The sequence below is a fragment of the Lepisosteus oculatus genome, chromosome 2 (assembly GCF_040954835.1).
Source record: "Lepisosteus oculatus isolate fLepOcu1 chromosome 2, fLepOcu1.hap2, whole genome shotgun sequence".
NCBI classification, from domain to species: domain Eukaryota; kingdom Metazoa; phylum Chordata; class Actinopteri; order Semionotiformes; family Lepisosteidae; genus Lepisosteus; species Lepisosteus oculatus.
The window spans coordinates 65,001,321-65,014,739 of NC_090697.1; the positions used below are offsets into that span (position 1 = coordinate 65,001,321).

Consider the following 13,419-nt stretch of genomic DNA (forward strand, 5'->3'; position numbering starts at 1 on the left):
GACTTGTCAGGCGAAGTCAGGACTTTAACAGAAAATACAACAACGCACAAAAGAGGAAAAACCTGCGTTTACAAATCCATTACTGCTGGTCTAACATTCCCTAAGAATATGGACAGCAATTTCCACAGGCACTAGCACTTAATTTAACTGATTTTAAAGTTAAATTACAGGCATTCTTGTATCTAAAAATATAAATCTTTTAAAATTAGGTATTGTAATTGATTTACTTTACTGCAATGAAATGTATTTTCCAAACACAAAAGCACAAAAAAAAAAAAACAAACCCACCCCACATCAGCTCCTCCTACCTCAATGGTATCCCTGTCCAAGTTTCTACCCAGAGACCCCAAAAATTCAAACTGCTGCATCCCGGGCGGCACGATCCCGTGGCCATGAATCATGGCTTTATGTTGGGAAATGATGGAATTATCCCAAGATGAGATGTGTGAAATTGTGAAGCAAACGCCACGAGCGGAAGGGTCGTCTACCAAGGCCCAGTTCAAGTTCAAACACATCTGCAGAAATCCGGCATGGTAATCTGACAGACACGTGAATAGCATCTCCCCCTTGAGTACCACAGGAAATCCAGCCTAGAAGGCAAGACAACCGTCAGTTCAAACTGTGATTTAGTTCTGCCCAGGAAAGTCTAATTCTTTGGTTGATGCAATATTAAGCAAGCTATAGATCTACCACTGTCAGATCCAATGGTGTAGGTGCCTAAAAGTGATCATTTCTCAAAAACAAAAAGTGAACAGGGTTCGATTGTCCATCTTCACTTAACAAGAGATGTCCAATGTGCACACTGGAGAATCCTGACAGACAGATGAAGCTTGTCGTGGCCTTCACAAGAGTGGTCTCCATATATTCAATCAGTCCAGTTGAATCCAACCAAATCATTATGTTCAGAGCCCTCTGGCAAATCTGCTATCCGAAGGTTGCTTCATCTTCTAAACATAAGAACGGTTACAAACCAGAGGAGGGCATTTTGGTCCAACTAGCCAATTTGATATTTAGTAGTAATCAATCTGAGGATCTTATCCAGCTGTTTTTTTAAAGAATCCAGCTTCAGCAACATGGCTTTGTTGACTGTTCCACACTCCCACAACCCTATGTGTAACAATGTGCCTCCTGATCTCAGATTTAAATGCATTTAGGCTGTACCACACAGGTTCCCCTTGGGTCTTCAGTCTTTTTCGTAAGTAGCCAATTTACAATTTATGTTTTTACTCTGACTCAAAACTGAAAACCCAATCTTCTGATCAGGTGGGCTCAAACAAATTCATGCCCCTTCTTAAGAGACCCTGCAGTCAAGACACCAGTTTCTAAAACCCGCCTCTAAAACTCAGTCATTGAGTCTTATGAGGATTAAGATAAGATAAGATCACTTTATTGGCCATATACAATTTCTTGCATTAGGAACTTGTCTTTTCGCATACCCCTGCTTGCTATCCGTGAGACACACAGCCACACAGACAGGGAGAGAAAAGCCTGGGGTCAGAGCACAGGGTCAGCCATTTATATGTCGCCCCTGGAGCAGTCGGGGTTAAGGGCCTTGCTCAGGGGCCCAACGGAGTAGGATTCCTCTGCCGGCTGTGGGATTTGAGCCGGCAAACTTCTAACCACAGGTGCAGATCCTTAGCCACAGTGCCACCGCTCAGGATGGCACTGCCAACCGGATGTCTCGCTTGTATTTCTGCTATCTACTGATTGTTTGAAGCAATAAGAATATTAGTTTGCAAGCGCCTTAGTTGTTATCACAACTAAAAGGCAAAAAAAAATCAGATTTGAATATTAAACATTATTTAATTAATAATGAATTACATAGTTATAAATGTACTGTGATTGACATAAATATTAATTGCAATATTATTAAAATGATTTTAATATCAACTCATTTTAGACCCTTCAATGTGGTAAAAATAAAAACCGGCCACCTTCTAAAGCCACTTCCTGAAGTGAGACGAGAGCTGTACACCAGCACTACCTAGCAATGAAGGAAGTAAACCTTTTCTGGCTTGCTTGCACACCCCTCCACTTCATGCTTAAACGAGCAGGGCTGACACAGAGGTAGGCAGACTACATGCAGAGAGTCAGTGTGGCAGCACATGGCAATTAGGAGAATATTTGGGAATGTTAGTAGTTCCTCTGGGTGCTTTCTCATTAATGATCATTTCTGGCGAGACTGGAGTCCATAAAACCTATTATTAGTCTGGCTCACACAGAGCCCTTGCGGTACAAAATGAACAGCCTTGAGCTGTACACTGCACAAAATCAAACAAAGAGACCAACACAGCAGAATTTGGTGCAGCCTGGCCTTGTGTGCTCTGGACACAGATCTCATGCAAGAGCTCACAATATTTACCACTGCGCCAGAAATGGTCTGAGAAGGAAAGACTGGGCAATAATACATGAGGAACGGGGCTAATTCAATAATTCCCAGTCACAAAGGAGAGTTCTACACTGACAGGCTAAAAGAACTTAAACTTTTTAGTCCTGCACAGAGGACAGATTCAAGTACTGTTAATCCTCAAAGGCACTGACAATTCAGTCCAGGTGGAACTAAGGGGAAGTGCCTTTAAAACAGAGAAGAGGAAGCACTTGTTTACACCGAGGGTTGTGGGAGCATGGAACAACCTGCCCAGCCATGTCTTTGAGGCTGACGGCTTCCTTCATGAAATGACAAGATGTGATCACTGGATCAATTAGGTACTAAACACTACATAAGCTACACTGCAGCTCTCATTTGTAAGCTTTCTTATGTTCTGAAACACTAGGGCTTATTTACAGTTTACATGTGTAATGCCAAAATAAATTGTTTCTCCACGCCATGTTCTGATACCAGATAGAGACGATTACATAGTTGTACAGAAAGCAAGAGGTTCTGTTATCAGCATCACCAAACCATGAGAAACATACCTCAAGAGCCACAAAACACGTTTCTTAAAAAAACAACATAAAACGAACACACAAGGAAGCATACAGTTCCCAAAATGGAAGCAATCACCCAAGACTATCACACAATACACTCAAACAGCCCGGTCACCGCACAGCCTGAATCCATTTTCAGTGCATGGTAAATGCTATACGGAGTCTTGTTTTCTAATCCGTCTGTAAATTTCCTATGACTCTTCACTATCAAGTGTCAAAACTTGGATGAGACCCTTAGGTGTGATTTTGGTTTAGAATGCACTATGGTCTACCGCCAACAGACAAGGCTGAAACAAGAACCAAAGAAATGCAGAGTATCTCCAAGAATGCCTACCTGCAACATCAAAGACACAAATAATTAGAATCCATGGTCATATTTCTTAAACAAGCCCGACTAGTAATGAATACGAGTCCTTTTGTTGATTAATTAACTACGGGGCACAGCTTGGCTCAGGATACCAGGACACCTGCAACCTCCGATACCTGCAAAGGAAAGGCAAGATGCCGGCTGATAACAAGAAAAAAGGAACAGGGAGCAGGGTGCGTGCGGCCTGCCTTCTCCTCTTGAGCGCTTTCATTGACGCAGAAAACCCAATAAAAAAAACGAGTGCTTTTTCACACAATGGACTCATTAACGTCACAAAAAAAAGAATGACAGCACTCTGCCGGGCTCTGTTGACCACACAATAGACTCTTCATGAACTGACACAGCACGGATTGTGCCCAGCCCGGCACTGGAAATGAGAGAGAGTCAGCCATAATGGCTCACAGTACATAATAACCATCACGTCGAAATAGAGGCGTGATGGCCCCCCAAACCCAGGCCACCTCAGCCTGCTTGTGTGTCTCAGAGCAAAGGCCGCAGCTCGAATGCAAAAGGGGGGTTAAACAATTTGAGGACCCCTTCATAAAAAAAGGGTGCTGTGGATTTTGCGGTTTCCATCATGCACTGCCTATTGCTATTGCACTGTCTATTGCTCTCACGATTTAGCTGCGAATTCTGTTGATGTTTTTCTAGGCAATAACAGTCAAATGTAATATGGGCCTACTGTGACTTCTTAACAAAAATCCGCCTCTATGGTTTGAAATACTAGGTATGCAGTGCATAATATTGTATGCTGTATGCATTATATACAGGAACATCTGAAATAAAGTAGACACAACAGCGCCCTCCAAAATAAAATCCCTAATGCCCCATTCCTTACAGTCCCCCCCATGCCTGTGTTGAGACTCAGAAACGGAAAGTTTTCAGGTCGGACGGACCAGGGCTGTGTCACAGGCTGCTGTTGCTAGGGAAACAGCACTGAAGAAAACAGAGCCAGATGTAACATTTAAAATAACAGACATTTCACTGCCACTTTTTTTTCCCCAGAAACATTCGCAGAGACTAGGGGCTGAACAATGAACAACTGCCTCTAAATGGTCTCAAGTTTTCAAACCAGTGGATGGACCACCTAGCCAAAACACAACAGTTTTTCATGTTATAACTTCAAGAGAGAAGACAAGGCCTGGACAGAAACCCACCAACCCTAACTGCAAGGCTACCCACTCCTCAACCAAAATGTGAGAACTTGTAGTCAGCCTACTCCTGCCATGGGACTCCACCTTGACCGGCTTTGTGTACCACATAACACAAAGTAAAACCACTCCTAGATGAAACTGGAGGACAAGCTCCAAATCAGTCATGTTCATCCTTCACAACTTTGTGCTGACAACAGACTGTCCTCGACTAATTCTGGACCCCATGGAGTCGGCAAACCCAGGAGCCCTGTACTTTCCAAATACAGTACAAAAATTGGAAATACAGTACAAACTATTGGGAAAATTCATGGAAACAGAAAAGGAAGTTGGATAATAATTAAATGTATTTGGTCAATCATTTTTTATTCATTCTGATTTTGATTCATGGGGTGGCATGGTGGAGCAGTGGTTAGCACTGATGTCTCATTGTGCAGGGGCCCTGGGCCCTGGCTATTTGCATGAAGTTTGTATGTTCTCTCCATGTTCATGTGGGTTTCCTCGGGGTGCTCCAGTATCCTCTCACAGTCCAAAGACATACTGTCCGGGTAATTGGCTGCTAGGAAAAGTGGCCATGGTGTGAGTGAGTGTGTGTCTGTGTGCCCTGGGGTAAACTGGCATCCAGTCCAGGGTGTATCTTGTGTTATGCCATTGCTTTCCAAGACAGGCTCCAACTCCCCCCCTTGAGCCTAAATTGGATAAAACAGTTAGAATATGGATGAAGGGATTTCGATTCATTGATCATCCATGACTGACAGCGAATATATTCAATGAGGGAAATTAGTCATTGATTTGAAAATCAAGAATGACAGAAAGGAACCTATATGTTTCTCTTATCAACAGAACCACTTCTTTGTTACTTGAAACATAACTTCACTATGTTGGAGGCTGGACTAAGAGCGCTGTCACTCACCATCTAGGAGAACCATGCCTACATCAAGGGAGAGGGCCAAGTGCAATGCTTTGGCAGCACTAGCTAGACGCTTCAGAACTTATGGGTGATCTGAATGTATGACGCTACCTTGATCAAGTCCTGGAACCTCCCTTGCTGCTCTCCCTGCAGGCTCATCCTGATGTGAAAACGCCACGTCCTCGTGCACCTCATGTAACAATGGCTTTCATGCAAGACCAGCCGGTGATAGGTGTTCCAGGTGGCTGAAATTCCATAGGAGGTCCCCACTGGAGGTTTGGTGGGTCAGTTTATATGCCATGAGGTGTCCAAGTGAGTAGAGAGATGCTGGTCCAGACTGAGAGAGGAATGGGGCAGAATCCTACACCTGCTGCAAAGCACATGTCACAGGTGTACAGATTGCACTGCTTTGAATGCTGACCTCACATACTACTAGCCTGTGACTTTCACACCAACCTTGTTGATAAGAGATGTTAATCAGCATAATAATAATTTAGCCATGACTGGTTTAACCACTAAAAGGTCAGAGGACCTGTTATAAAACAGATTTTCAGTTTCCTTACAATAACTCAATTATCAGTTATGTATCTAACAGCAACCCACTGTAAGGGGGCAGTAGGTTCAGACACAATGGAGGCTCCTGTCTGAACCACCGGGAAGCACTGGGGAATGATCTGCCATCCTCTGTCACCTGACCAATTGAAGGAAGTCAACTGGCCAGGTGACATTTGAGAACCAAGACATGCTGGCTTCCATGGTCGATCTACATCACCCCTGGGGCAGCGTTCCACCAGAGAGAGATGGAAAAGAAGAATCTTGACAGCCCGCCGCAGGGAAACTGCAGAGCTCTAGACTGTGGGAGGTTTTGGGAGCAGTTCTTGGAATCTATTGAGATGTTTGGCTTTGAAGCCAGAAAGCAGTTTAGCTCTCCAACTATACTATTTTGAGAGGGTACAATGAAGGAGTGTAGATAGAGCTTAAAAAGGAGCTTAGCTTTGTTTGCATTTTGTCTTCCCCCGACTGTCTAATAAAGAGTGCTGTTTTTTTAACATTGTGGCTGCTGCATCTGTGCCTGTTTTCGCAAGACCTGCCTATTAGAAGCTCACTGCTATGGTACTCCACCCCTGGGTGTATCAAAGTACAAACACACACACATATACAGTATATACACATGTATTTCAAGCAGATACAACTGCAGAAAAAATATAAAAAGCACATTAGAGAGCCTTAGTCTGATGTCTCTCCACAGGGATAATGAGCAAGCAGGATCAGTAACATGCTTAAGGTTCAACACAGCAACTCAGTAGTGCAAGGTCAAGTGGGAGCTTGAACCAGGATCTCGCAAGCAACAACAAAAGAACATTAAGATTTTAGATGAAAGGATGCCACTGTTAAAAGAGTTAACTGTCCCAAGGATCTCACCAGCCCATAGAAATGCAGTGTATCAGCTTCAACAGCATGGCTAGATACTGTAACTTGTTCCATGCTCCCACAACTCTTTGAATACATACTGTATGTGCCTCCTATTCTCTAAAGGGCTTCCTAGCAGTTTTCACTTGTGTCCTTTGGTTCCTGTTTCATTGTTCATTCTGAAGTCTGATGAGTTGTCCTTCTGTGGACTGGTTCCAATATATTGTACATATAACAAGGAACCATTTTAGCTGGAACACTGGACCACTAACATAAAGCTCAAAACTTACTTACAAGCAGGAAGGAAAGGGAAAACTCACCAGCTGTCAATGAGAAAGGAGGCTCAAGACTTGATCAATTATCAATATTTGTAGCAATTCCTTTTATTTGTGCAGCGTTTTTCATCCCAGTGGATACCAAAGCACAGCACACAGGCACCAGCGAAGTGCACTACCAGCAGATCAGGAGTGGGTTTTAAGTCTGAACATGGAATCAAAGTGGAATTTAGCCAGGATGCCCCTACTCTAAGATGGGGGAGGGGGGAGGGGGTATCTTTAATGACCACACAGGCAGGATCTCAGTTTAACATCTCACCTGAAAGATCACACCCTCTACAGTACAGTGTTCTGTGTCGCCACAGTGGGGAACTAGTTTGGAAGTCATGTCGTAATAAGACGAGCGCCACCTACTGGTCCACCAGCACCATGGTTATCTTAGTACTGACCGGGCCCACTCTCGCTTAGCTTCAGACATCTGATGAGATCAGGTTACAAGGAGGAAGCAATTCAGCCCTGGCTCACATCCCCAAAACTGCAGGCTTATGAGACTTCTCTTTCTCCACAAATGCAGAACGTACACTTTAAAGGAAGCCAAGATAGACAAACAAATCCACAAACTCAGACACGCGGAAAACAAATGTGGAGGCAGTTCAGTACCTACTCACTAAGGTGACACAATCCCAGCGAAGCGGGGAAAATTACAGGTCTCAGCCACGGATTGTGAATACCTGACCATGACACATCTACAGTGCACACACATTCCACACGGCCCTGTGAGGCACTGCTTAGCGAGACCAGGCAACAGCGGGATGAGACGGGAAAGGCTAGGCCCCGTCTGTGCCACAGATAACAAATCACCTCACACTCAGACACCGAAAACAGAGCTGCTCTTGTTGTCTGAGACATCGCCACATTAACAGTCCTTCTCAATGGTCACAAACCTGTTCTGCTCTGCAGTACTGTGGGGTAGGACAATGCAGAACCCCATTCACACAGCACACAACCTCCACTCAGAGAACCATGCTTGTTCTTCCATTTCAAACACATTTTTTCTTATATGTTTTGGCATCAACCAAAAAGGTCTAGTACTCAAGACTGAGGAAAACATGCTTTTTGTGTTTTTGTTCTACAAATAAACCTGCGTGGAGTAGACATGGAGTACAAAATGGATTGCTATTTTTTTCCTTGTTAAAAGAAGTTACATTTTTGGGATGAAATTGTGTACACTGGCATGCACAAAGCAGATCTGGTATGTTACTGGCACACTGAACAACACATTCCCTTGCTCCCTCTCCTCCTCACAATTATGAGGGATTTGTAACAGTCCACACCACATTTACACCACACCCACTGCACAGGCACAACCTGAAGCCTCAGTCAAAATAGACTCCCTCAGCAAGTCATCACTGTAGTCTAAGAAAAATAATACAGCCCTACATCACCTTGCCTGGTCAGATCTCAGTCCTACTGAGATCCAGTGTTACAGCTGGAACATGTAGTTAAATCCCAAACAATGTTACCCTCATCACAATTTCAACTACAAGCAATCCCATTAGATTAACGGGATGGGAGCAGACTGCAGACGTCTGAACGTCTTGCAGAATGCATGAAGCATCCTGTTCAAGTTGTTCTTGCTACCTGTGGAGGCCCAGCACATTCAGTGATCAAAGTTCAGGACTGAACCAAAATTTCCACCTAACTACAAAATTTAGTAGTTACACCCCCAGTGTCTTATTTTGCATGAAATCTCCTGAAACATGCTGGATAACTGCTGCAATAACAAAAACTGCAACCAGATACAGGGCTTAGAATTTTTCATTGATGAATCTCGATTTAATTCAGGCTCTGATTTGGATTTTTAATTGACCTAAATAGCCCGAATTATTAAATGAATCTATTAAAACACATCACTGCAGGCTTCGGGATATCTTGGATATCCTGTTCTTTGAACTCAGCACACCTTTTACAAAAATCCGAAAATGCAAAGGTCCATGGGGTGGAAAATGAAATATTTTTAATTATGTGCGAAGCATGCTTGGGAGTACAACGGAAGTAAGAGAACACCACAGCCCACCAGACCCAGGATCTGACACCCCAAAATATCAGACATCCACGAGCACGACTGCAGTCTTCTATCCTGCATCTGAAGAAGTCAGCAAAATCCAGCTGATTGCCTAGTTCTTTTATCGCCTCAATGGTTTAAAAAGACCTGGGAGTAAAGCAGCCAACTGATGAAAAGAAAACCTTAAGGTCTGCAGCTGGCCAACACAGGCCTAACTGACCAGAACAAAAACACTGAAGTGTTTGTGACCATCAGGTGGTTTCAGTTTTCATCCGATCTGGCTTCTTACTTCTTACTCGGCTTCTTACTTGAACTAATTACTTGTTCAGTCGGCTGTGTCTTAAACAACTAAGATGAGACAAACCGGACACCAGCAGGAATGTGGATCTCTGGGACTGGAGCTGGACACCTCTAAACTTAAGGGTGTTGCAGTTTTCATTTCAACCAAGCTCTTACTTAAATTAACTATTCACTGCCTTAATTAGAGATTTTGTTTTCCATTTAGAATCACCTACTATACCTATCCGATCTGGAATAGACAGTTGTGGGCTTTTCAAGTCTCAGCTTGTGTCCATGAACCCTGTGACCGCACATGGGGAGAATGTGGAATGATAGGCCCGCCCACACATACAAATACATTGGGAATCTGTGATGTTTGTAGGGGGGTCAGCTTCACTGACGTTTGAGTCAGTGACATTTAAACATGTCACCGGCAGCACAGCCCTAATTGGAGGATAAGAGAATCACTCCCCAACATCACCCCTTGTCTGCAAGAGTACTCTTATGAAAGCTGGGAGTTTAATTTACTTAATGGAGATGAAATGCACAATTGAAGAATACAGGTAGACAAACCAAGAGCAAATGAATAACAGCAAGTTAATAGTTTCGATGGCTACCAGATCAATAGGTTAAGCAGAAAGCCTTGCCTGGTATTGGCAGCTTGCAGTAAAGACTTTCTGAAATGCATCCAGTGGGAAATTAAAAGGAAGGACTTTAAACCCAGCATTGCTTTGAAGTGAGACTTAATTAAAATAGTGCTCATTCCACACTGAGCCTGATGTAGGCTCCGACAGCTAATCTGAATTGCCTTTCTTTAACACATCCTTTGCTGTCGGAAAACAACAAATGAACACCTCATCATTAATGGGCTCATCTTGAGGTTGTTGTTTTTTACTAAGGGAAGGGACAGAAAGACATTTTAAGGCAGGCTTACTTGTTGACCCATTGGGGGAATCCCAGTTCCTTCAGTAACATACGCCAGGCTCGAACCTGCAACTACAGAGCTCAACTTGTACTCAGGGAAAGCCTTCACAGGTGTAGCTCAGGAGACCCCAAATTTCCTAACATTAATGTCATCTTTGCCCACTGTCTCAAGTTTCAAAGGAAAAAAAACAAGACATCAATGTGTCCCTGTAGGGCTGGGACTCTCCAAAACCACAGAACCAGGCACTGAGACTGCTGCTCTGTATTAAAGCAAGGTGCGTCTGCAGCTTCTCTAGGTTTTTTCAAAGCAGCAGAAGCATCCGAAGTACAGGGGAAAACTGGTAAATGGATGCAATTAAACCAAGGAGAACGTAATTTAGTTCATTAAGAGCAGAGCTGGAATGAATCCCTACAGGCACACCTGCCCTCCAGAACCAATTTCGGACCACCCAGATTGAAAGAGTGCCTACGCAGACCCAGTTGCTGTCACCCTCCCGCCCCACCACTCAACTCTGTTTACATGAGGTAAATAACTGAAATTTGACATGAATAAATATACTGCAGAAATAAAACGGAGTAAACAAAGGGGTTTTCAACTACACAAACACAGGAGATTTCAAAGCTACCTAGAAAACGGACTAGCTCGATCTCGTTTCAGAGCTGAGATCAATTAAAGGGAGTTCCTTAACTGGGTTACCAGTTCAATTAAGTAACTGGCAAGCTCAGCAAGAACCAAGGCCAGCAGTGGAGGCGCTCCTGCGGACCAGAGCTAGGAACTGCATAAGCTGCAAAGCCACTATATTAACTTGTTAACGTGACATAAAATAATAAAGCAGGACCAGAGTGTGAAAACAAAAAGTGAATTAAGAAATGTGCAAGGCAGGCTAAATAAAAAAAACGATCATTCGCAATAAATAACACTACAGTCGCTATAAATACAGCGTATGCAAAACTACCGTTCTGCTTTTCAGCCTTGCAAGGGAAGAGCACGCAGTGCAGTTCTGTTTTTGTGTTTTTGAACTGGCGCGGACACTTAGGAGAGCTGTGGGGGGCTGAAAGAAAACACTCTTACCATGAAGAGTTTCTCCTCAAGTATGCGTGGCTATTGGTTTTGAGGGTTGGTGGAACGCCAAAATGTAGCCCATTGCGAGCTCCACAGGTGTTAAGTTAATTACAACTTGGGAACTGCAAAAGCGCTTTTTTTACCTATTATTTAAGGGATCTGGCAGTAAGACGCCACGGCTGAACAGTAGCAGACATAAACTCATTAAAATAATATGAAGAAATAGCAATCAGATCTCTAAAATAACCTTACCTAAACGTTTATTGTCGAAATGGACGTTAAGGGGAGTTGTTAAAACACGGTTTCCTTGGTATTTCTTTGGTCCTTTTTAATGATAAATGCGGATTATAAGAACGTAGCAAATGATGTGAAATCCTCTAACTCTTGTTTACTAGTAACCGGTTGGAGGATCTCATCCTGTCGGTTCTTGCATCGTTTTTATTAAGAATGTATTTTGTAATGAAAAACATCAAAGCACCAATTATTCGTCATTTCTACAACAGAATATATCACTCTGAGGCGTGCCTGGCGATCTATTAGTTGTTATATACATGGGTTCAATTCCCTAGTTCAGGTGAGGTCGAAAACGTATAAAGCCTTTAATTATGCCAGTCCTGTAGTCAATTTCTACTGGATGATCTGTGGGAGTGGAGATAAAGGTCCATTCATTTTTCTTCTTGCATTCTTCCTTACGCGAACACCTAATTAAATAAGTGCCGAGACTGATAAAGTAAGCGATACGAAATGGCTTTGATTTTCCACCTTCACTCCCCGGAAATTGCAGAGAATCCCCAACAGCTGCCGTGGCCCGCAGCCCAGAGCCGAATGACTGGGTAGCCGACCGCGGTATACCAACAACAGCCCGAACTGGAATAACGCCTGGAGTGTTTTTACTTACATTGGAATCCCGTGCAAATTCCTAACATCACTTTCCCACTGAATTCCCACTCCGGTGCACAATCAATGCTGCCCCTCCGGACTGAAGTTGTTAGGGAATGAAATCCACCAAACGTTTCGGCACAGTTCTTCGGCGGCGCAACGCGAAACTTGGGTTTCATACTTCAGGCTCCGCAGAATAAGTCAAAAGTTCACTTTCCTAGCCTCAGCACCTTTGACAGTACCGTATCTCTGCTCCCCTGTCATACATTTGGGACAGTAAACTGGAAAGTTGAGGTGCGCTTTAAAAAAGTCGCTCCGAACAGACAGTTTTACGTGTACCGTGCAGGCAGTATGTTTTGAGCACGCTAACTGTGGGAGTACAGGTCTTCCCAACAAATGGGACTCACTGTACATAATGTGTAGAGACAGCGAGCACTGCCAAGTACAGAGATACTAATTTAAACACTTAACGTCAGTTTTCAAGTAAATCCCAACCACATACGCCGGTAGGTGGAAATGCCAACCAGAAGAAATTCTTCCAAGGTGGAACCCCCCTTATTTACCTAGCTCGTATATCGCCACAGCAAAGCAAGCGGACGAGCACGCATTTAAATATGCACTCGTATTCCAGACACACAGATAATACTTTAAAACTTCACTTCAAAACTTTAGACACAGAAGCTCTTACAGTGCCGTAAATGAGCCGGGACAGGTACTGTAGGTTATGCATTTGCCAAGTTGCAAATCTTCGCGGAACACAGGGCACGGCAAACGTGAAACAAACTCGTCGCTTACCAACTCCGTATTTCTCTTTCTTGGTGGGAATCCAGCGAGTCATTTCAGGGAAAAGACGGGAAAATTCATGAATAAATAAAATAAATGAACTCCAACTGGAGGGTACAAGTTTCTCGCCCAGGACATTACAGTTCCGCCATGATGACTAACCCAGTGTAAGGGGGAGGGGTAAGGGGCTGGGGAGCGAAGTGATTGAGCCCGGCCGAACAAAAGCCCGGCTTTTGTTTTAATGAGAAACAAAGCCGTACAGTAAGAGCAAGGGAGATTACAGTGTATCTCGTTTGTTTTGCTTTTGAACGTTAATAGAAACATTAAGTCGAATTTGAGTGAAAAGCTTTTCTCATGGAACAATGACACTCCCTTTATCACCACC

At 43.5% G+C, this 13,419-nt stretch overlaps 1 protein-coding gene across 2 annotated transcripts in view; it reads right to left on the reverse strand.

Annotated features, from left to right (window-relative positions):
* Positions 1-13,198, reverse strand: part of dock5 (dedicator of cytokinesis 5) — a 76,229-nt gene extending 63,031 nt beyond the window's left edge. For both annotated transcript variants that reach the window (XM_015343035.2, XM_015343028.2), the window contains exon 1: positions 13,047-13,198. In XM_015343035.2, coding sequence (XP_015198521.1) covers positions 13,047-13,089 — 43 coding nt within the window. In that variant the 5' untranslated portion in view covers positions 13,090-13,198. The remainder of the gene's footprint in view (positions 1-13,046) is intronic.
* Between the last annotated feature and the right edge of the window lie 221 nt (positions 13,199-13,419).